Here is a 23,460-nt window from a genome sequence, read left to right on the forward strand (position 1 = left end):
AGATGAGGGGACACAAATGTAAGAGTGTGCTCTGCATGGACTCCTGGCCAGGAGGACCATTCGCGGTCCTTCTCTGCCTCCCCAGGTACTCCCAGATAGGATGCAGCTGAGTCCCCTTGGGAAGACTGTCTCTCTCAGAATGTGTTTTGCTTGAGTTGAAGGGGACGTGAGATTACGACAGCTCCCCAGGGGGCAAGCCTTCAAATAGAGGCAGAGGAATTATCTGTTCTTCTGCATCTCATCCTTCCTCCTCTTACCCTGTTCATTGCCTTCTCTCTTACTCTTTTCTAACTCTAATTCTTTCCTCTTCTGTTTTCTTCTTTCTCTCTCCCTTCCTCCTCCCCTTCTGTATCTTCATTTTTATTTCTACCTTTCTGTCTAGCACCTTTCTTTTTATAACTCCACCTATCACAAAACTTAGAAAAACAATTTCAATTTAACTTTTTCCTCTACTGAAGAACTAAGAAAAATTTCATACAAAGCAAATTTAAGCTGACACCCCCACCTGTCCACCAAGAACTAGACAGCTGGTAGTTACATGCGCAAGATAATCTCCCCGTAGTCAACTATTTGCCTGATGATTGAATTCTCAGGTGTTCCTCTACCCTATGGCTTGCTCCATTATGTTTGTCATGAGCTTCTATAATCACAGTGCATATCAACCAGTATGTTTATTGAGTTCTTTGCAGTAAAAAATTGTTGACCCAAAAATGCCTTCTCACCCTTTCATAATTAGAGTGAAAGCTTGTTTGATGTTGTATTGCGTATTCAATTGTAAGTATTGCTTCTCTTTCTTTTCATTAGATTTGTGACAAAGAGTGGCATTACTATGTCATCAATGTGGAGTTTCCTGTGGTTACTTTATACATGGATGGAGCAACGTATGAACCATACCTGGTGACCAACGATTGGCCCATTCATCCATCTCACATAGCCATGCAACTTACAGTCGGCGCTTGTTGGCAAGGTAACCCTAAGTCGAGCCTTTCCCCCTGGCCCATCTGTGTACTGTCCATAAAAGTACTAATAGAGAAAAGGGAAAATCAAGTAGTATGAGAATTAGCCAGGAAAATTTACTATCCCTTACTAATAAAAGAGGACTTAGAAAAATAAGGATTAATCCCCACACTAAACTTGTGGAATAATAAAGCTCTTAGCTTGAGACCAGATTTTGATTTTAGATGGCCATGAGCAGTTTATGGTTGCATCTGATTCGCTAATGCCTTGTATCATTCTAGAACCTTATCTGGTTTCAAACTGGGCCTGAATGTAGAATCTTGTATCAAAATTGTCAGTTGACTCTGTTGAGTGCTACGTTGAACAGGAGCCAAAGATCTCCCTTTCTCCCCATACAAGATGTCCAAGCCCCTGAACCTCGGTTCAGGGAACTCAGAAATATGCAGGGCAGTGGGGGTGGATTGTCCACAGGGGTGAGGCCACGGGAGGCCACTCTGAAGTTCGGCTCAGCTCTGAGCCCCTTCCTGCTCACTGAGGACAGAGGCCCCTTGTTGCCTTCCCCCTCCAAGGTCTCTGCTCCCTCCTCACTTCCTTAGCTGCTGCCTCTCCTCCAGTCCCCAAACCCAGGCTCCTCTCTTTTTTGGAAGCAGGAAATCCAGCTCTCCAAGCATGCATGCAGCCTTTCTGTCTCTCACACAGGACTGCTGGAGTCTGTTTTTGCTCCCTTAAAGGCTGGAGTCTTTGAGGTGCCAGTGAAAGAGCAGAGGGGAAGAAAAATGCTCCCCAAATAAGCAGACTTGTACTTTGAGATGACCCAACATTATGTTGAAAGTTACTAATATTTGTGACTTTGACCATTCACCATGGGGGCGGTGGGGAGAGGTGGGCTAGGGTATAAGAATATGCCTTCAGAGGACCAGCTGACCAAAGAGTGAACTAGGAGTGACATAGGCCCCTCCAGGTTAGGACAAAGAGTGGGTTCTGGGCAGCTCCATGCAAGAGAAGATGGAAAGAAGTGCACATAGTGCAGCTCTGGGAGCACTAGGGATAAAAAACCCAGGAAGGAAATAAAGCATGAATGAGGCAAGGGAAGGGGATGTATTTTTGAGCTGAGGTCACCTACCTGGCATCTGACATATGTCATATGAGAGTAAAAAGTTCATTAAATATTTCAATAGAACTCGATGAGACCTTCACCAGTATTGCAGAAATCCCCAGGATGTCAGGAAAGGGAGCCTGTGTCATGTGGCAAGAGCCCATGAAACTAATTAGTATAGCAAGGCACTGATTCAGAGGTTGCACAGGAATAGTCACTGGACACAGCTGTGCTAGAGTCGTGGCTCTCTCATGTGGCTCAGTGCCCCAGCCGGACACCACAGCCAGTCTGTGGATATTTTGGAACATAACCTGGATGCTGCGCATAAGATAGGAGGGCCCTAGTCATGTTCTGACCATGAACCTTCCTGTGACTCTTCCCAAGAGGCCCTCAGAGGCCACATCTGGATGCCGGTCACCCCAACCCGCAATGGAAACCTGCCCCCAACTCTACAAGGCCACTGCTGCCCAGTTGCATGCCCACTGGGTAGGGAAACAGTCCCACAAAAGTAAAAAGTGACTTTTAAAAGAATTAAGATGATCTCTTTGAATCAGTTAGAATAGGCTAGGTTGTGCTGCAGTGACAGGCAAACCCCAATTCTCACTTAAAATAATTCCCACTTCCTATTTACTGCAAATCAATGGGAGCTCTTCTCTGCTTTTTCCTCAGTCTGGGACCCAGGCAGACAGAGCAACCACATTGCTGGGTACTGAGGAAGAAGGAAAGAAAGCATGATGAATGGTGCACATGCTTAAAGCTCCTACCTACGAGTGACACCAATCATCTATACCCACATTTATTCATATGGCCACACCTAACTCCCAGAGCAGGGAAGTGAAATCTGTAATGTGTCTGGGGAAAAACTGGAAATATTTTATGAACAATATTGATGAACACCACAGTGTCTCCACTTAGTCAACAGACATTTGTTTGGCTGTCCTTCCCACTTGAAAAATATACCTGCCCTTCCCTAAATGAGACCACCCACCTGTTACCGCCTCCAAGCTCAATATCCAGGCTCTCTGAGTGATTCCTGGTGATGTCTTCATCAGGATGAGATGCACAGGAGGCTCTATATCAGACCCAGATGTGGCTCCACTTGATCTGGAGACTTCTACACTAATAGGAAAAATTATTTGCTACCACCACAACCATCATCTCCTATACACACACACACACACACACATACTATGCAACAGTGGAATGAGACAGAATAACCAAAAAACGCTTCCACTGAGAAAGAGGAAGAATTTGAGAAATACAGCAGTCTTTGGTCCATAGCAATTTTGAAATCCCTCTGGCCTGATGCTGTAAGGCCCCTCTCCTAGGGTGGCGGGTGTCTTTGTGGACCTTGACTCCATTCTCTAGGAGGCGTTTCTCTCTCCAGTGTCCTCCTAGCCACATCTGAAGAGGGCATTGTCAGTCCATAAATAATAGCTCTAATACTATATCTGACTAGTATTTATTTGAAAGCTATTCTACAAAAATGCTTTTCAAACATTAAACTAAAGTATACATTTATTTTCAAAGATGTAAGAGAAAGAATGACCACTAGGATGTTCACTGAGTATTTCTGTCCTCTCCCCAGATAGATGCTAGAACCGTGCTTTGTTGGAGTTAGGTGGGGTCATGTGACTTGCTTTAGCCAATTAAATGTGAGTGGAAGTGCTTTAGATCATTTCCTGGTGGAAACATTTAGAGGCAGTGTTGCAAGGAAGCCCCTTATGTAGATGAGGTGTTTACAGTCCTGTGAGAAAGTATTACTGGTCCTGACTTGTAGATGAGGGAAGCCAAGGCTCTGAGAGCTGAAGTAGCTTACCCAAAGTCACCTGGCCAAATCTGCCCGACCCCAAGTCATCAAAGCCTGTTCTCTTTTCACTGTGGCTCGTTGCCCCTGCTGTTAATCATTTTGTTGAGTAATTACGTGTTTGGGAAAAACCAGAGTTGATGTATATTGATACAAATGCTATAAACCCTTTCCCTTCTGAGCCATCTGAACACTCTGGAATCAAAACCCACAGGAATTCTGCGTGTCCTTTGCGAATCTCCTGCTGTATACCCCCTGAAGTGACCCTTCACAGAACAGGGAAAAAGCATTTAGGGTTTTGGAGTTTGAGTCAGATCCCAGCCCTGCCACTTACTGACTGTGTGGACCCGGCAGAATCCCTAACTTTCCTGAGCTCCTTCTTGCTTATCCACAAAACTAGAGTAATATTTACCTCACAGGATTGTCATGAGGATTAGGTGCTGGGCACGTGGAGTGTGCTTGGCGTGTTTCAGTTCAATGAATGTGTAAGTTTGAAAACATCTGCTGGTCCCCTCCCCCACCCCCTTCTCTGCCCCTTACACCTAAATCCAACATGGGAGACAGTCTGCAAGACCTTTCAGAAGATAGCTCTATCCTCATTGCTTATTCTTTATGGGGTCAGTATGTGTGTGTGGCCTTATTACCAAATGACAAATATTATGAACTCAGATGCCAGAGTCTGGATTTGGGTCAGCTGTTGAGCAGAGTGCTAAGAAATGCCACTTGCCCAAAAGCTGACGACCTTGGTCCCCTCTGGCTTCTGTGATTCCAGCTTCCCCATGTTTCCTTGTGTGCCCTGACTCCTCTCCGCTTCCCCAAGACTAACCCTCACACACAGACCTTGTCCAACCAGGTCCATCTATAAGTTAGAAAGAAGGTCCGTGAAGCTGGAAAATAGTGGGTCAGAAGACAAGTAATGGAAGATGGGGCTTGTGATGTAGGCAGAAATCCAATCAGGCAGCTTTCAGAGCCATGGAGAAGATTTGGGTATCTTCCCCGAGAGGAATGACAGTTCATTGGTGAATTTTCAGGATAAGGGAAAATCCTTAAAAATCTTTAAAATCAGGCTTTATGGGGTGAGTAAGAGTTCAGTAGGAAGATAAGGAAGGCGACAGCAGACACTATGGCAGGGAAGCCTGACGCAGGCGTGCACAGGGCTCCCTTCCCCTGGAACATACATGGACCAGAATGAGTGGAGAAGAGGTTGGGAAAAGGGGTTGAGACCAGACCGTAGGACACCGTACCACCTTGCTAAGGACCTTGGATCCCCATGGATGCTTGCTCCTTGTTGGAGCCTCGCTTTTGCCTTGTAAGGACACATCAAAAGATCTTTCAATAGGACATGGTGCTACAAAATTAACGGCCTACGACGCAGCCCTTCTCAGTGTGTTTCTAAGCCTGCCAGAGTCTCCTTGTGTACACGTTAGAAGCCCTCTGTGTGGAACTTGGACTGCCTTTGGGCCTGCAATTGTGGAGAGTTCTTCAGGTGTCTTGAGGTTGGCAAGGAAACTGGTTCCCACCGTTTGTGAAATGTCCAGTTGAGGTTTAACAATGGGAACAGAAAATAACCTGATAGCGGCTGGCTGGCGGGTGCTCCTGGGAACTGGCTCCATCACCGTCGCCGGGCAGTGCTCTGCAGCCCCAATTAGCCTACTGTGGCCTGTTAGTGAAGCTGAAAGCCAAAGTAATCAGTGGAACTTCATTTTCGTTGGTACTTTTTCCAGTAATTAAGCAACAAAAAAATTGAGACTTCATTTACACTTAAGAAATGTTGCCAGTAGGGCCTAGAGCATGTGGCGTATCTTAATTATAGAGAAAGGCTTTTGCAGTCAGGATGGGCCTCGCGACACAAAGGAGTCCTCCTTTCTGTGTGGCCAGTGCATGCCATCTTGCCATCGCTTCCGTGCTCAGTGTCACAGAGTTCGCAGAACAGAGTCAGACCCTCCCCCATGGCCGAGCTCAGTCTCTGCTGACTCAGCAGCGGCTGCCTTTAGACAAATATCAGGTTCCTTGTCTCCCTCTGGGTCACGCCATGGAAGAAAATCCTTTAAAAGCCTAATTAATTTGTCCTTTTCCTTAGATTTTCTGCTCATCCTATTTCTCCCAACAAAATTTCAAGTTCTATTCATAAGTAATAAGCGTTATATACTCACATCTACTCCTCCCCTGGAACTCTAAACTGGGCCCGCCCCCCCAGGTACTGTAAGCCTCTGTTCAAGGGAGGGAGTCAGGAAGGCTGCTGACTGTGCCAGACCAGGGCCTTAGGAAGCCCCAGGGTTACAGAGAGATGCCCCAGCAAGTGACACTCCAGGGCACCTCTCCCCTAACACTGCAACCAGCGCAGCTCTGTTTTACCTATTTTGTATGACCTCTGGGCAAGACTTCATTTAACAAAATGGCTGCACGTGTTTGAAGAAGCTCAGTTCCAGCTCACTAAGGAGGCCACCGTCCTGCTCCCTGCCTGAGCCTCGTCTGTTCCTGGTGGGCCTCATCACAGGCTTCCCTGCCTGTGCTCTGTCCCCAGGGACCACCCCATCCCTACCTCTGCTGGAGACTCTCCTCCAGTGTTCCAGACCTTGACATCCCCAGAGTGTCCAGCTTTGCCTGGTCCCACGTGAGGAGGGCCTTGTCCCCAAGCTCCTGGTCTTGCTAAGTCCTCCTCCCTACTTACCAATAAAGCAGCAGAAGGCAGAGAAGGGGATGGGTCTAAAAATCAGAACCTGTTAAAGGGCAGATACAGAACCCCCATTGTGGCTTTGGGGAGGAGCCAAAGCAAAGATATAGGAATGGTCAAAAAAGGGATGAAAACGCAGAAATAACCCTGAGAGTTGCAGTAATCAATAGCATATGGTCCTCAGATAGAGCAGAATTAGAGCCACATGTGGTCCTGAGATCTGGTATACATTTCCGTGTCATTTTTCTGCCAGACACTAAAATGAGTTCACAGACCTGGAGTACATGCCTTCACTTAATAAGCTTGGTCTAATTTAGTTCAAATTCTCTTAATAAAGTCTGTGCTGAAATTATTCTGCCTCCCCAGGGTCTCTGCTGCTGGAAGACAGAGGCACGTGCTAGCGTAGTCTGCCTTACATTCAGGTGGCATTTCCCAAGGAGGGCTCATGGAGCTCTAGTCCCGTAGGATGCCCCTTCCACAAGGAGGCCAAGGTCAAGTTTGGGAAACCACATAAACCATTCCCACATGACAGTGTTGGAGAGTCACAGTGCACGTTAGCTTATTCAAAGCTCTCAAAAGCACACCAATAATGTAACCTGGTTGATATTATTTAATCCATGTTTCTCAATCTTATTTCACCACGCAGCTCACTCCGTGAAATAGTGTTCCTGGAGTACTCCGTGGGGAACATCTCTCTGGAGTTATTATGCAGGCCTCCATCCCCTGCGAGGTCATGAGTTGCAGACGGCAAGGACTGTGTGCTCTCACAGGCTCTCCTCTCCTTCCCCTTCCCCCTATCCAGGACCTAGAGAAAGTCAATAAGTAATGTTGGTTGAATTGCATCCATTTTAGAGGCTATTTTGTCAAAGATTTGGGGTTCATGTTCTGACACACAGGGACTAATGACAGGGTGTCTCTCAGCCTGTCTTAATATTGTCTGTATTAAAAACTCAAGGAACCATTGTTCTGGGCCCTGGAGTTAACTTGACATGAGGGTTTATTGGTTTAAAGATGACACAGCTTTAAAATCCAGTGATTCATGTCTGGAAACACAGTATAGCTGAGTTATAATTCTAACTTTATATCTTATTTTGAAGATTATGTTGATTAAGAGATAAGGGTCTTAGAGCAAAAACAGTATCATTTTAGCTTCTCTGAGAGACATATCAGAGAGGAGAAAAAAAGAGAAAGAGGCCACTGAAAAGAGACAGAGAGAACTCACATGACATAATCTCATCTTGGAGTCCTCAGTTCTTGCTGCCCCTGGGACGGGTGCCATTTCTGAGCTCCCGCACTGTGCTGAGCTTCTTTCACAGCCCTGCGGCGTGGCTATGATGATGCTCCCCATTGTGCAGACGAGGAAACTAAGACTTGGAGAAGACAAGTGCCTTGCTAAGGGTCACATAGAGCCTGGATTTGCAGCCAGGTCTGTGCCAGCAGAGCTCTCACCCTTAATTAAGCTGCTACACCATCTCTGCTTCTGGGGACGTGTAAAGCCAGATGGCGTTTCATTACCAAGTACAGGAGACCAGAGGATTCTGGAATCTGGGGTCAAAAATATTTGCCCAAACTCCCTGGGAATTTTTCCTACAGATCAGACAAAGTCAAGCGGAGGCCCAAAGATAGTTATAGGCCCATCAAGTCTCATGGTTCAGCACAGGAAAGCTGAATTTGGAGTCAGAAGAGGAGAATTCCAGACCCTCACTGCTGCTGCTTATCTGCTCTGGGTCTTTGAAAACAGTGTCTTGCCTTCATGCTCCTCAGTTCTTCAGCTAGAGATGAAGGAGATATATTGGGTGATGTCTGAGGGCCCTTCCAACTCCATGGATTTAGATCCTCAGCCCCAGAGAGTTGACTTTTGGAGTCGTCTACAAGTCGTATGTTTTGCCCACTTAGAACATGCCATACAAATGTTTGCTGGAAAGGCTAGAAAGATGGATACATAAAAGCTGAAGTGTTGAGAAGGCCTGCTGAGAATGCGTCATGACCAGCCATGATGGCAGATCGTCTGTCTCCACAAGTCACAGCTGCAGCCCCTGGGGTGGTGTGGACAGTTCTCAAGCTGCAGCTTGTGGGGATCTATTACACACTTCACTTAGTGTTTGTATTCTCTGGGTGTCTCCATCACTGAAAGGAGGAAATGAGAGAAAACAAGATTTCAGAGTTTCACCATTTGCATTGCTCAAAATTGGTACCCAACCATCCGTGAAACTGTGTCCATTGAGGGGCATCCCATCCACAAGCCATACACAGAGCAGCAGTTGACTCAAGCAGGAGGGAACCTGGCCCCCACTCCCTTCCATGTGTTTCTCAGACTAAATGGCTGTGGGAATGACAGCAGGAAAGAAAAGACCAACAGCATCCCACTCCCACTTTGCAAAAGGAGGAGACTTAGTACGTTCATACAACACAGATCTTTTACTCATACTTAGAGGAAAGTGAACATTAGTGATTCAAAAGCTATGTTTATAGGGTGGGCTCCACCTTTCAGTTGAAAGAAAGCTGAGTGGGAGTTCATTCTCACTGCAAACTCTGGCTCAGAATAACATAGGCTACAGTAAATCACGTTTGCCAAATACTACCATTTTTCAAGACAACCGTGTTTCCCAGCAAATGACACAAATCGTTGGGAGTTGCTGCTGAGTTCATCCAGTGTCCACAGAACCCAGCATAACTGGACATTCTCCCCCAATGTGGTGTCAGTCCCAACCTGCCCCCATCTTTGTGAAGCAACACAGTTATTACGTCTTCCAAAAAGTACATCTTGAGCCCTCCCAGCCGCATCTCATTTTTGGCCTGCAGGTCAAAGGCTTGGGAACAAGCAAGATCTGAGTTTGAATCTAGGTTTCACTATTGTCTGGCTGTGTGGCCTTGAGAAGGTTACCTAACTTTGAAAACATTATCTACAAAAAGAGTTGTAAGTTTAGCAGGTAAGAATCTGAATGTACAAAGAAAAACTTACTTTTTCTGCATCCATCTAGTTTCATTTCAAACCCCTATTCCATCTGAGTGGGGAGATTTGACCTCGGCAGATTTGGAATTCTTCCATTTCCTTAGGGTGCAAGCTGATTTCAGGGGGACATATAAGCTGTTGAGAGGCCTCCAGTCATCTTTCCATGCAGGTGTCTGCTGAAATGGTCCTCACTTCTCTGGTCCCCAGTCACTAATGGTCCTTGAGGACAGCTCTCTCAGGATTTCTTTGCCTTATTTAAGGGCACAGAAATGTCTCTGCTGCTTCTCATCTTCTCTGTAATACCATCCATAGTCCATCCGTCCATATGTCCAAACACCAGACTGGCTTTACCTCCCAACATCACACACCCTTTCCAGGGCTCAGCCCAGGGGTCAGGCTTCAGGGCCCTCACTCTGCATCTCTGTTGTCTTATACCCCTCTGCCCCTCCCTGCCACCTCCCACTCCCAGTCTGGGGTATCATGTCCTAGTCTACGGGAAGCCAGATTTTCTGCTTCTCTTTTTTCCCAAATGTTAATCCATATGCAGATGTTCCCCCCCCCCCAAGGGTTTAGCTTTCGGGAAACAAAACTGGGGAGAGACTCAGCTTCAAGCCCCATGCATTCTTCTCCCTGTCACAACCCTTCCTGTGGCCATGAGCACAAACCAGAGATGTATTTCAATGGAGGGTAAGAGGGGAGAAATTAAAAGACCGGAGACTAACATCTCAGAAGTGCTATCCTGCCACTTAAGTATTAAACAGAATAGCACATGAAAGAACTTGCCATGTTTTAAGGACCTAATAAATGATGGCTATTGTTTTTCCCCTGTGATCTGTTGGACACATTATCTATATCCTTTGTTTGGAAATTAATCATGCACTGTCTTAGAATATCTATTGTACTGCCAATTTACTCTTATATTTTTATTTTACTTTCCCAGTGTCTATACTTTATTCTCCCAACTAAATGTAAGCTCTTGGAGAGCATGGTCCACATCTCATAATTAACTGAATCTAACAGAAGGCTAGGCATACAGCAAACACTTTAAAATGTGTGCAGATCTCACCTCAGGAATCCAAAATCATGTTCACAAACATTTAGAGAAGGTTCTTTGTGTTAGAAGTCAGGTTATTTTTTTTCTTAAAATAATTCATGAGCATGTGTATGTCTAAATGTTAACAGAGGCACCATGTGGTGTAGGCAGCCACCCTAGATGTTAAAAAAGAAAGAGATTTTCAGTGTGTCTATTATTTTTCAAAATCCTGCATTTGCACCCTGAGTGCAAATATATTTCAGAGTTTATGCTGGCCTCCTAATGCCAAATGCTAATTGAATTGATTTCCTGGAGCTGCGTCCCTAATAAATGGAATGCATCACGGATCTGGGATTCTTGAGTCAAAAATACAGAAGATGAATGTTTCGCTGCGAGAAAACAGTGTGTAGGAAAATGTTTTAGCATCCAAGAGAGTCGCAAAGTTTGGTCTTTGAGGATGGAGCTGCTGAGTGAGCAGTTGAGGGGGGCTAGATGATGGACCACAGTGGGCTCTCTCTCAGCCTCGCTCTGGACTGGGCTGACCAGCCCCAGCAGGATGCTCCAGCTGGTCCTGTGCAGGGATGGCCGTACTCACACTGTCGAGACACACACTGCACCACTTCCTACTTGTGTGGTCTTGGGCCACTTACTCCTCCTCTCTAAGCCTGAGTTTGCTCATCTGTAACTACAGAATATGTACCAACCTCCCAAGACTTTGATGAAGATTCAATAAGATGATGTATGCTGAGGACTGCACACGTGTTGGAAACATAGTTCACATCCAGGAAATGATAGTTATTGCATCTGCTGCTCTAAGGGGCTGAGGGCGGGGAGAGGGCATGGTGGGCAGGGGCTGAGGACAGGGCAAGGGCATGGTGGGTGGGGGCTGAGGGTTAGTTTTCTGTGAGCCACAGGGGTAAGGGGGCTTAAGGGGCCTTGAAGGACTGGTGGGATTTGTGTATCCGAGCAGTTTGGAGATGGTATCTCAGAGGGAGGAAGAATGGGTGCGTGCAAACATCAAGGGTTGTATCAGTCTAGGCCCAACCAGGAGAGAGAAACCACACTGTAATTTCAACAGGGAAATATAAAGAATTATTAACCATAACATAGGATTGGAATAATGAAGGAGCGGCTACTAACAAGTAGAGAGAACTCTAAAGCGTAGAGAGAAGCAGGCATCAGGAGCATCCACACCCCCAGGGCTTGGACAGAGCACCCTAGGGAGCTCCCTCCACCCCATCCCCACAGCCTGCCATCCAGACTTGCTGACACAGCATGGCTCACTCAAGGACAGAGAAATGCAGAGGCACCATGGTGTAGGGTGCTGGGAAAGTGTCCACAGGGTGGTGTCTCAGTGGAGCACACTCTCCTGGGAGAAGGTGCTGGCTGTGCATTGCAGGAGCCAGGCCCTGGGGAAGCTGCTGGAGCTGAGAGAGTGCAGAGAACCAGGAGGCAAACACAGAAGTGTCCCCTACAAGCAAGCGGAGGCTCAGAGAGGTTACAAAACCTTCCCAGGACTTAGCAAGGTTGGAATTCAATCCAGATCCCCCTTTCCTATATGTCCTGCCACCTCTCTGAACAGAAGTGCAAGATCAAGGCTAAGTCTGTTGGAGTCGGCTGCCTGGAGACGGAAGGGGTCTGTGCCCATGGAGTCAGTGGGGAAGGCCTCCTGGTGGAGGCGAGGATTCAAGATGGACCTTAGGGGAGGGCTGATTTGGAAAACCATGGAGAAAATGGGAGAAAGTGAGTCTCAGGCTGGCTTTGCAACATGAGCCTCATTGAGCAATTTCACACGTCCAAGAGTAGACCCCAGCCCAGACAGGATGCAGCTGAGCCAGTAGAGAGAACAGGAGAATACAGGAGGTAGGCGATGAGAAGAAAGTCAGAGGAAGGACGGAATAGAGGAAGTCCTTCTATGTCAAAGAGCATGAATCTGGGCAGATGCGAAATCAGCTCTTAGCAAGAGAGCCAGAGCCCATGGATGGGGTGTCTCTGGGAGTCCTCCACTGCATGCCAAGCTCTCAGCGGAATATAGGGGAGCACATGCCAGCTTTGGAGTCAGACAGACCAGGACTAGAGTACCGGCTCCAGCATTTAGCTGTGTGTCCTGGGACAAGTCCCTCAACCTTCTGAGTCTCAGGGTTCTTCATGTGTCTGTTGGAAACAGTGATACCGTCCTTGCCGCTTGTTCAGGTGAAGTCCTCAGCAGACAGCCTGGCACAGCAGGCCTTTAATCACTGGTAGCTTCCTTTTCCCTCCTCTTTTTACTCTGTCAGCCCTTCCTGTCTTCTAAGACAGTTCCTGCCTCTGAAAGTAACTGTTTTAAAATTCAGAAATTCCAGGATTCCTAAGTCAGGTGCCGCTGGGGAGTGCCATGGTCTTGGCGGCAAATAACATCTCTGGTTGAGCTTCTGGCCCCTGAGCTCACCACTCGGAAGGAAGAGCTCAGGTTTCGGGGACACAGTCACTGTGTCCTCGGCTCCCTGGCCAGGTGGTGCCTTGAAGTGGTGTTTCAGACTCAATCTCCAGAGGGCAAATAAGGGCGCTTCTCTTTCTTTTAGGAGGAGAAGTGGCCAAACCACGTTTTGCCCAGTTCTTCCACGGCAGCCTGGCCAGTCTGACCATCCGCCCTGGCAAAATGGAGAGTCAGAAGGTGATTTCCTGCCTGCAGGCCTGCAAGGAAGGGCTGGATATTAATTCCCTGGAAAGCCTCGGCCGAGGAATAAAGGTAAGGAAGGAGACGGCTTCACCTTCAGGAAGACGCCAATTGGTGAGTGGAGGCTGCCCAGCACCAGTGCATCTTGGGAAAGGGAGTCCTTGCCTGTCAAGTTGCACAGAGATGGTACCACAGGCAAAGGGGCTGCCACGGGGGGAGATTAGCCACCGTGACCCCACCATGGACTTCTGCCATCTCTGGAAATTCCGAGATGAAGCCCTGTGTGCAGTCAGTTCACTACCCCAAAGCGGGCACATGTTCAGTGTCTAGCTGGAGGGAGTTGTCACATGTAATTTGTTCCTGGACTAGTGGTTGCTTTGTCATTTATTTGCCCAAAGGAACTGAAGTAGCATGCAAGAATACATTCCAAAAACATAAAAAGTTCGGACCATGTAAAATACGAATTAGAAAAGGAGGTCAACCCTGAGTGGGGTGCAATTAGAAAGCAGAAATGGAGGTCGCTGGGTCTTACAGGGTTAGGTCGAGGCACAGATTGGCCTCCGAGCCATCTCTAGCGGTCAAAGGGAATGTGAGCAGTCATGATTTTTATTATCCACGCAAAATAAAAACATTCGAGTGATCCAAGAGAAGCAAAGATACATCCCGAGAAAAGCTCCCCCCGAGGGGGCAGGATGTGGCCGGCAGTCCTCAGCGAGTGCCTCCCTGACAAGCAGAGGATGGTTATGGCCTCACCTGGACTTTAGGAGTGCCTGCTGGCATCAGGCCTCTGGGTCCTGGTCAAAGAGCAAGGTAAACATCATCATAGCACCACTCAGTCATAGCGGACCCCAGTGAGAGCAGGCAGCCCCTCTGCCTCCTCTCTGAAAGTTGGTTGGCCCACCCTCTGCTTCTGGGGTACAGGCCAGCCTCTCCCCGACCCCCAGGCCCCAGCAGCTGTGAAGCCTTCCCAAGGAGGGCATGGCCAGGGCAGAGGTTTCCCACCCCCCCCCCCATTGGCACCCAGTGCTGCCCCGTGGAGCTCCGCCCGGGGCCTGCCTCTTCTGCACAGGGGAGTCACCCGTGCAAGACAAAGCCCTCTTAATTACACTGTCCATGTGGGGCTGTGGGGCTGTGGGGCTCTGACTTGGGTAGTCCTGGAGGGGCTGGTGACCTGAGCACAGCCTGATTCTCTTTAAGTCTCTTCAGCAAACATTCCACGGACAGCCATGTGATTCGGTTATGGGCTGAGCAAGACACAAAAATCCATGTTCCAGGGTTGGCCCAGTGGCACAGCGGTTAAGTTCGAAGATTCCACTCCGGTGGCCCTGGTGTTCGTCGGTTCAGATCCCGGGTGCCGACATGGCACCGCTTGGCAAGCCATGCTGTGGTAGGCGTCCCACATATAAAGTAGAGGAAGATGGGCACAGATGTTAGCTCAGGGCCAGTCTTCCTCAGCAAAAAGAGGAGGACTGGCAGCACATGTTAGCTCAGGGCTGATCTTCCTCAAAAAAAAAAAAATACGTGTTCCAAGCTTCTTGTCTTCAGGGAACTCACTGGCCAAGCAGACGTTTGTGATCCAGTGTGGCGACTGCTACAGGGATCGCGAGCACTAACATTTACTGAGGGTCCCCCACGTGCCAGACACTGTTCCAAAAGGTTTATGGATATTGACTCATTTAAGCCCCAGAACAACCCTATGACAAAGGTACCATGAATATTCTCATTTTGCACATGAGAAACTGACGACTGGAAGAGAAAGGAAACTTGCCTAAGATCCCAGAGCTAATAATGAGCAGAGCCAGAACTTGAACCCCGCAGTCCCACTCCAGAACCGGGGAAGGGCAGTTCAGGAAGGCTCCTTGGAGGAGGCAAAGTCTGAGCAGAATGTTTCAGGATGGGTAAACCAACCAGGAAAAAGGCAGAGGGTCAGGGGAGAGGGCAGGACGGTGACTCTAGGCAGATGCAAGAGCATGAGTAATGGCAGAGGGGGAACCCACAGTGTGCCCTGGAACTCCAAGAAGGCCACTGTTACAGGTGCCCAGCCTGCAGGAGGAAAGGCAGACAGCGTGACCAGAGAGGTAGCAGAGGCCAGGTCACGGGGCCTTGCTAACTGTGTTTAGAGGTTTATTTTATTTACTTGTTTAATCTGTCAGCAACAGGCAGCCATGGAAGGGCTCCAGGTGGGGGAGCATGATCTGGCAGTTGTGGGGTTATGATGCTCACCCTGGAGACTGGGTCAGAGGGGGAAGACAGGAGGGGTACACAGGCAAGGTAAGGCAAGAATGGCTTTCCACAGCATTGTTTAATGTGTAGTAAACACACGCGTGCACACACACGCACACACACACAGGTGTTCTTAATAGCCGATCACCCGTCATTGAAGGAAACTCACAAGACCGCCTCTATTGGAAAGGCAGCTTTCCACTGGTCTGTTTCATGGCAGCTGGCCCAGGCAAGCCCCTCATGGCACATTTCCCACAGATATCCTCCTGTGCAGAGCCTGGGGTTCGATCCTTGACCTACTGCTTGTGTTGTTTCCTTAGTGTTTTGTCAATCCAGTGATGCAGAAATCCATCCTCCAGCCCTCCCCTCTCTGATTCTGGATTTGCTCCCTGCCTCTGAGTTGATCTCTGCTTTGCATCATCCCATGTGGCTACAGTTTCAGGATTCCAAGCACTGAGGAACAAGTAAACCCAAGATGCTAGACTTAAAAGCCACGCATTCTTAGAATTATAAATTAAGAACCCCAGCAATTTCTACATAGCAGTCATCACCTGTGAAAAGAGGACGTGCTAAACTAAGTGGCACAAAGAGCTGGGGGTGGGGAGGCTAATCCAACTTCTCAAGATGCCACCTGCTCAGAACCAGTCACTGCAAACGGTTCTTTTCCACCCTCAGGGCGAGGCTGGCAAGAACTAGAGTGGTGTGTGAGCAGTGAATGATAAGACACAATTTACGGCGCACCCACTGGGGCTATTTTAAGTTCATTATCTCTACTCCTCACAACAAATTAAATATTACGACCCCATTTCAGAAATAAGGAGATTGGGGCTCAGGGACTTGTCCAAAATAAGTCCATGCTCTTTCTTCCACACCAGCAACTCAGATTAGAAGGCATTCTTAAACATTATGAAAGCTGCCTTCCTTCCTGCCCTTCCTCCATTTATCCCTCATTTCGTTTCTGAATAATGACTATTCTTTCCCTGCTCCTGGCCTCCTCCCTTCTCTCTGGCTAGTCAGAAGAAGCGAGGTCCTCCTGTGAGGAGGGCAGCTTCCCAGCTGCTCAGGGTGACCGGCGCTGACTCCTCCTCTCCCTCATTTCCCGGACCATGCCTATTTCTGACTACCTCTCCGGCATGTCTGGAGTCACTAAATGATTGGGGTAGCTGCTGTCTTGTATCCACACGAGGCACTGTGGAATAGGCACATTCCTGAAGAATACCCTGTTCTCATTTTCATAGCATAATCCCTGCCAATTTGCCATCTCCACAGAGTGGAAGAGTGAGAAAGAGCGAGAACTTTGGAACAAGACACTCCTAGGTTCAAATCACAGTATGGATATCTACTAGCCGGGTGACCTTGGGCAATGCATTTTAATTCTTTAAGCCCCAATTCCCTCTTGTATAAGATGGAGTTAATATTATTTTGTAGTGATGTTGTGAGAATTGAATTTTATATATTTTTATATATCTCTAGATGTATATTTTATACATTTATATATATTAGATATAGACATAGAAAAGATATACATAGAGATTAAATAGATAAACATATACATATGTATATACATATAGATCTATCTCCCCGAGCAAACCTAAGAGACTTTCCAAATCACAGCTCCCTTCTCCTGCTGGGCTGGCACTTGGCGTGGCTGCTGCTCCAGCTTCTTTTGAAAGGTAAGCCTGGGTGACAGTTGTGGCAGAGGAGCCTCTAACGTGGCAAATTTCCATCTGGCCCAGCCCAGAGGGGCTGGCAGGTGTCCAAGGGAACGGTAGGGTAACTGGAGTGCCATGGCCAGTCTGCCCTCAGGTGCAGACCCGGGATTTGGGCAGGGACCTCACTGATGTCCCAGCCTGCTAGGTGGCTGATGACACCGGCCAACCCTCTAGGAGAGCAGACCATTGCAGCTTCATGACTCAATGACAGGAATCACCGTGGCTACAGCACAGCTTCCCAGGGGCGAGTGAGCACTGTCACCCTTTGCTAGGTCCCCAGGAAGCCATCTCCTGCCTCTGTGGTAATACCAATAGCATCCTGTGTCCTGCACAACCAGAGACCGACCCTTGGTCACACACACCACAGGGCTGCAAACACTGCAGTTTAAGAAAACAAAACAGACAAACAAAACCTATTTTAGTGGAGGTTTTATTGATCCTTCGAGAATGTTGTTGCCGGCTAGGCCACTGCCGGCCAGCCTGCCCTGTAGCAGTCCCTGGGATGCTCTGGCAGCAAGACCAGGGTGTTAACTGGAGGTCCAACACATTCCCTAAACCGTCCTCCAGCTGGGGGGAGAGGTGGGGGGCTGCAGTGGGAACGTGCCCTCTGTTGACTGCCAGGGGATGCTGCCAATCCATCCTTCTGGGAGAACCGCTTGATTTTCCTGTTCAGCCGTCAGGCGAGGCTCGGAGATCGGCCTCTCCTGCAGCGCTCATGGCCTTCCCTCCCACGTCCGTGTGCCAGACGCCGTGGCGATGCCGAGAATCAGTAACCCCTGCCCCCCAGGTACTCATAGCCTGCTGAGGGAGGCAGACAGGCAGGCAGACAGACAGACAGACAGCAACAGCACCACAAGGCTCTGCTGTAGCAGGGGTGGTGCAGGGCAGGGGACAGAAAAACGTGTGGAACAGAAGTGATGTTTTTAGAAGAACCGTGAATCTGCTCAAATCAGAAACCCATGACTTGTGCAACAGTCAGAGCTAACAGTGACTCCCCAGCGCAGGGCAGCTCCATGGCTGAGCTCACTGAGCTCGTGAGGCAGCCGCTTCGAGAGAGAAGCCCGCCCAGAGGCTGACCCAGGCATCGCCCGCGCATATTCCCCGGGGGCTCCCGAACCCAGCACCGCAGCGGTGCATGTGACCAGACATCACGGCTCAGAGGGACGCTGCTCCAGGCTTTGAGGACAGGAGCTACAAGATGGTAGGGAGGGAGAGCTGTGAACGCAGGGGTGCCAGCCAGGGGCAGAGACTTAGTGCAGACATAATTACAATATTAAGATTTATAATAAAAGCCATCACAGACTGAACACCTTTTAAATGCTAGATACTTTATATATGTTATCTCATTTAAGCCCCAGACAAGGAGATATTAATATCCCCGTTATTTTAAATGAGGAAATAAAGTCCAGAAAGGGGAAGTAAATAGTCCGAGGTTGTACTCTATAGCTTGTACTGGAGCTGGAGTATGACAGTCCCCACAGCTCAGGATGAAAGATGCCACAGCCTAGGGGAGAGAGAACCGTGCCTGGGAGGGCTGAATTCTTCCTAAACGGGATAAGCAACTGCAGTAGCAAATGACTCCAAAATCTCCACGGCTTAATGCTGAAAAGTTAATTTTTCTCTCACTCTAAGTTGCAGAGGTGAGGCAGGGTTTCTGCCCAGAAGGCCATGGGCCACCAAAGCAGAGGAAGAAAAAGGGTGGAGCATCCCACATGGCTTTTCACAGCCTCAGCCCAGAAACCCCGCCCCACTCCCTCACATTGGCCAGACGAAGTCACATGGCCCCACCCGCCTGGCTCAGGGCCACTGGGAAGTGCAGCCTCCAGGATGCCCAGGAACGAAAGGAGAACAGGGTTTGGCAGCACTGATAGGGACTCCCACGAAGGCTTGACTGAAAAAAGAGTCCCTTTGAGGAGTAACATGAGATGGTACTGAGTAAAATGTGGGCCGGGGGAACCATTCACTCGTTCATGGAACAGGGGCTTACAGGGCGCTAGGACTGGGTTCTGGGATTCAGGATGATTCCGAGCCCCCGTCCTCAGTGAGCTCATGGTCACTGCACTACAATAATCATCCTGCTATTTCCTAAGCACTATAGGAGCCCAGTGAGGACCAAAATGAGGGAAGCCGGGGAGGTCTTGAGGAGGAGGAAAGGAGAAAGCACTCATGTGATAGCTGAAGAAGACAAAGACTGAGCTACCAGTTGGCTAGGGGCCACAGTGCAAGGGACTTACATGAGCCAGTGTCATCCTTAGTGCTCATGAGATGTCTACTTCCTGTTGGGGTCCATGCACAGAATGAGGAACTCATAAAGACATCAAGACTGAACAGGGAAAGCTAATATAGATAGATTTTTCCCTTAAACTCATGGAAACAGTCTCTTTCATGGTAGAGAAATGCAAATTAAAACTGCACTAAGAACCCATTTATCACGTATCAGATTGGCAAAAATCCCAAAGTCTGACAGCATACTCTGTTGTGGAGGTTTTGAGAAAAGAGGCATTCTCCTCCACTGTTAGAGGGAGTGTATCTTGATATAATCCCTAGCAACTGGGAATTTGGCAACATTTGTTGGAATTTAAAGTGCATATACTCTTTGGCTTAGCAATTTCACTTGTAGAGATTTATTCTACAGATGTATTTACACACTTGTAAAATGTTACATGTACGACAAATTTCATTGTGGCATTATTAGCAAGAGATTGGAAACAACCCAAATGTTCATACTAGGAGACTGGTTAAATAAATTATAGTTTATTTAATTTTAAATAATATTCAGCTGTAAAAATAAAAAAGAATAAGGAATCTTATTATGTACTGACACAGAAAGATCTCCAAGATATGAACTAAGTGCAAAAAAGTAAAGTAGAGTATAGTATGAAATAAGTTACCTTGGTGTAAGAAAGGAGAAAAATGGGAATGCATATCCCTTGACTGTATATTCATAAGAATACTTAAGTGTAACTGTCAGGATAGGCGAGGTTATGCTGCAGTAACAAATGACTTAAAAGATTCAGTGGCTTATACAACAAATTTTGTCGTTGTTCACATTTCATGTCCATTATAGATTGGCTGCAGCTCTGATCCATACCACCCACTGTGAAACCCAGGCTGGTGGACCTCAGGGAGCTTTGCAGGTTTCATGGCAGAGGGAATGGGAGATGGCAAACCATGAGCTGGCTGTTAAATCTTCCACATGGGAGTGAAGCTAAAAATACTTCTGCTGACATTTTGTTGGCCAAGCACATCACATGCCCACTACTGGGTGCAACAGGTCAAAAGTGTATATCCTGCAAAGAAGGGTACCATAAGTCACATGATCAAGCCTGTTGACCATAGGGCAGGCATGAGTAGCCTCTCACTGGGAGGGGAAGCAACTAGTTATGAACGATAAGGCAATCTGTCACTGAGAAAATTACTATAACGGTGATTACCTGTGGGATGGGATTGGGGAAACTGGGTGGATGAGAGATAGGAATAAGAAGGACACTTTCACTTTGCCACTTTGCACATGTATATATATGAACCATATAGATATATTATCTATTCAAAAAACTAAATCATTGTTGCCAAGTAGCTACATAAAAATACATCCACGTCTTTCTTTCCTGTGAGATGAGCATTGGATACATAATCTGAATCCACAGACATGTTCCCGACATCTTATTCATAGCAGTTCCTAATAATTCTTGCTCAGAAGTGTGTCAAGCTCAATAACTCAGACCAGTAGGAAAGCAGTTCTCTATGCTCCATTCAAAGAAGAGGGACAGCCCAGGGCATGCGGGAGAAGCAGAGTCTGGACCTAGTTTATCTAGTTGGAGGACCCAAGTGACTCAGCGGGGAGCATCATAGTCCCTGGGACACCAGAGGCTCAGAATGGAAGGAATAGACAGACCTGGGGCAGAGGGCAGGCATGTAAACAGCAAGTGAGTAAAATTCATGGGAAACTAGAGTTTAGCACCAGGAAAGCAAGACCAAGAATCAGATCTAAGAGAGAAGGAAAGCCATGAACTGCAAAATGAGCTTTCAATTTGAAAGCTAAGAAGATGGGGCCTGGGTCAGGAAGTGGAATTCAGGGTGAACTGAGGAGCAGCTCAAGGCCAAAGACAACAACAGCCAGAGGAGCCCAAGCCCCAAGTTTCTGGGCTGTTGGCTGAGGGGGTGGGCAGTCCAAGGGCTCAAAGTTTCTGCTCAGGACCCCAGGGAACCACAGAGCGTGGGTCACCCCCACCAAGGGCTGGGCTGCAAGAGCCTGTGACTGGATTTCAGAATTCCCTCCTGTGGCTCAGCCAATATTCCTGGGAGTTTATAATCCACAGGGGTGTTACAGGGGAGGCTCTCAAAGCCGACCAGGGGGTTAACACAGTCATGAGTGCACACAGCTGCCGTGCTGGCAGATGCCCGGCAGACGCCTGTGCTGGCCTGAGTGGCCTTTTCATGGAGCTGGAGTGTCTCCATGGGACCGTGCACATGGTTGATCATTCTCTCCTGTGACACCCTCTTCTGTCTTCCAGTATCACTTCAACCCCTCGCAGTCCGTCCTGGTGATGGAAGGGGACGACATTGGGAACATCAACCGTGCCCTCCAGAAGGTCTCCTACATCAACTCCAGGCAGTTCCCGACCGCGGGTGTGCGGCGCCTGAAGGTCTCTTCCGAAGTGCAGTGAGTGGACGCGGGTCAGCCGGGCCTGCTGAGGCGAGGGGGGCGGGGGCCCCTTGGGAATGTTCCCTTGCATGACAGGATGCACCCCTCTCCAGCTGGTCGCAGTTTCTCTGCTCTCCCTGTGAGGACGCCCCAGTGGACCTGTGTCCTCCTTCTTAAAGAAAATGTTCTGTTGTTTTCCCAACTGAAATCCAGCTTGAGCTGTCTTATTCTGTTTCTGATCTAATGCCCGGAAGGCACTGCTTCCTGTAAATTCTCAGAGAACTGGGTTTTAAGTGGAGTGATTTAAGGCCACAGTGCCTGGTACGTGGTAGGTGCTTCACAAATGTTTATTAATTGAATTAAGTCGACCAGCCCACCTTTGTAGCACTCCTAAATACTGGGAGCATGTGAGAGAAAGAGCAGGTACGGTTCTTGTCCCCTGGGATCAGAGTTAAATTAAGGAGCTGAGACTATTGCTATGGCCTTTAGATACCTCCCTTACTGGCCTACCAAATCATTTCTCAGCCACAGCAGCTGCCTGGGAGGGCAGCTAGGAAGGGGACCCCAGGAACACTCCTGGGAAGCAGAAGGGGAGTCCGCTGGCGCTTGGAGGCAGGGGAGGGGCCCAGAAAGACAGAAACAAGAGAGGGAAAGATGGGTCTGCTGACTGTCATGTTGTGGGGCCTGGGACAGGTGCCAGGATAAAGCCCAGCTGGCAATTACCTTCAATAGTCCTAGCGATGGTGGAAGGGCTCCCACCTCCACACTAAAGGCCACTTCTGGAGGCCTGGGGTAAGAGCAGGCACCTGCAGGTTGGCTCCACATTGCAGTGAAGAGGGACCAGACTGGCCACTCTCCAGCTCCGGGGCCAGGCTTCCCATAAGCTGGGGAGGGGAGGGATATCCTCTGTAAGCTTTGGGTTTGGTGTAGGAAAGGCCAGAGAAAACTGGGAGCAGGAGCTCACCACCACTCCCACGTCTCACTCACCCCAGAGAAGAGGATGGAGAGGCTCTGCATGGGATCCAGCCCCTGCCCTTCCGTCGGGACCTTTCCCAAAGGATGCAAGAGGATGGCTGCCACCAGCTGGAGGCCTCTGCACATTCCCAGAGCTCCATCTGGACCCTGGCTTCTCCACTGTAGCCTAGGTCTCTGGCCTAAATGACCAGTGGAGAGTGCCAGTGACATGCATGTCTGATGAGGTCTGATGAGCACATTGGATCTGTCAACATTTACTGAGTTCCAACCATGAGGCAGGCTCTGGGGTGGCTTCTTTTCTACACGTCGTCTGCATTTAATCCTTACTACTAGAAGGTAATTAATTATCGTCATCCCCATTGTATAGATGAAGAAACTGAGGCTCACAAGAGTCAAGCACCTTGCCCAGCGTCACCCAGCCCGGGAGTGGCAGAGCCAGGCTGTGGACCCTTGTCTGTCTGCCTTCCCAGGCCTTGCTCTTGTCACACCATTCTGGCAGTCAGATATTTTTGTGGCAGTATATCAGGAAAAAGGAGCGTGATTACACTAGCATTCTGCTGGCATACCTGGAACAGGTGCTCTCATGTGACATCCTCATAGAGAGAGAACATATATGCAGCGCAGGGGAGTCTAGCCCTGGGGTCCCACTTAGTAAGATGGCTGTAAGCATCCAGTTAGACAACAATTTGCTTACCAAATCCTTATGCACATAACAAGCGGTTTCTATCT

The 23,460-nt window shown here is 48.4% G+C and overlaps 1 protein-coding gene across 2 annotated transcripts in view; it reads left to right on the forward strand.

Annotated features, from left to right (window-relative positions):
* The window catches only part of CLSTN2 (calsyntenin 2), a 552,389-nt gene that overhangs the window by 518,414 nt on the left and 10,515 nt on the right, over positions 1–23,460 (forward strand). For both annotated transcript variants that reach the window (XM_070238231.1, XM_023621018.2), the window contains exons 9-11: positions 805–967; positions 13,082–13,248; positions 21,626–21,774. In XM_070238231.1, the coding sequence (XP_070094332.1) occupies positions 805–967; positions 13,082–13,248; positions 21,626–21,774 (479 nt within the window). The remainder of the gene's footprint in view (positions 1–804; positions 968–13,081; positions 13,249–21,625; positions 21,775–23,460) is intronic.

This window comes from Equus caballus, chromosome 16 (assembly GCF_041296265.1).
Source record: "Equus caballus isolate H_3958 breed thoroughbred chromosome 16, TB-T2T, whole genome shotgun sequence".
In the NCBI taxonomy this organism is placed as follows: Eukaryota; Metazoa; Chordata; class Mammalia; order Perissodactyla; family Equidae; genus Equus; species Equus caballus.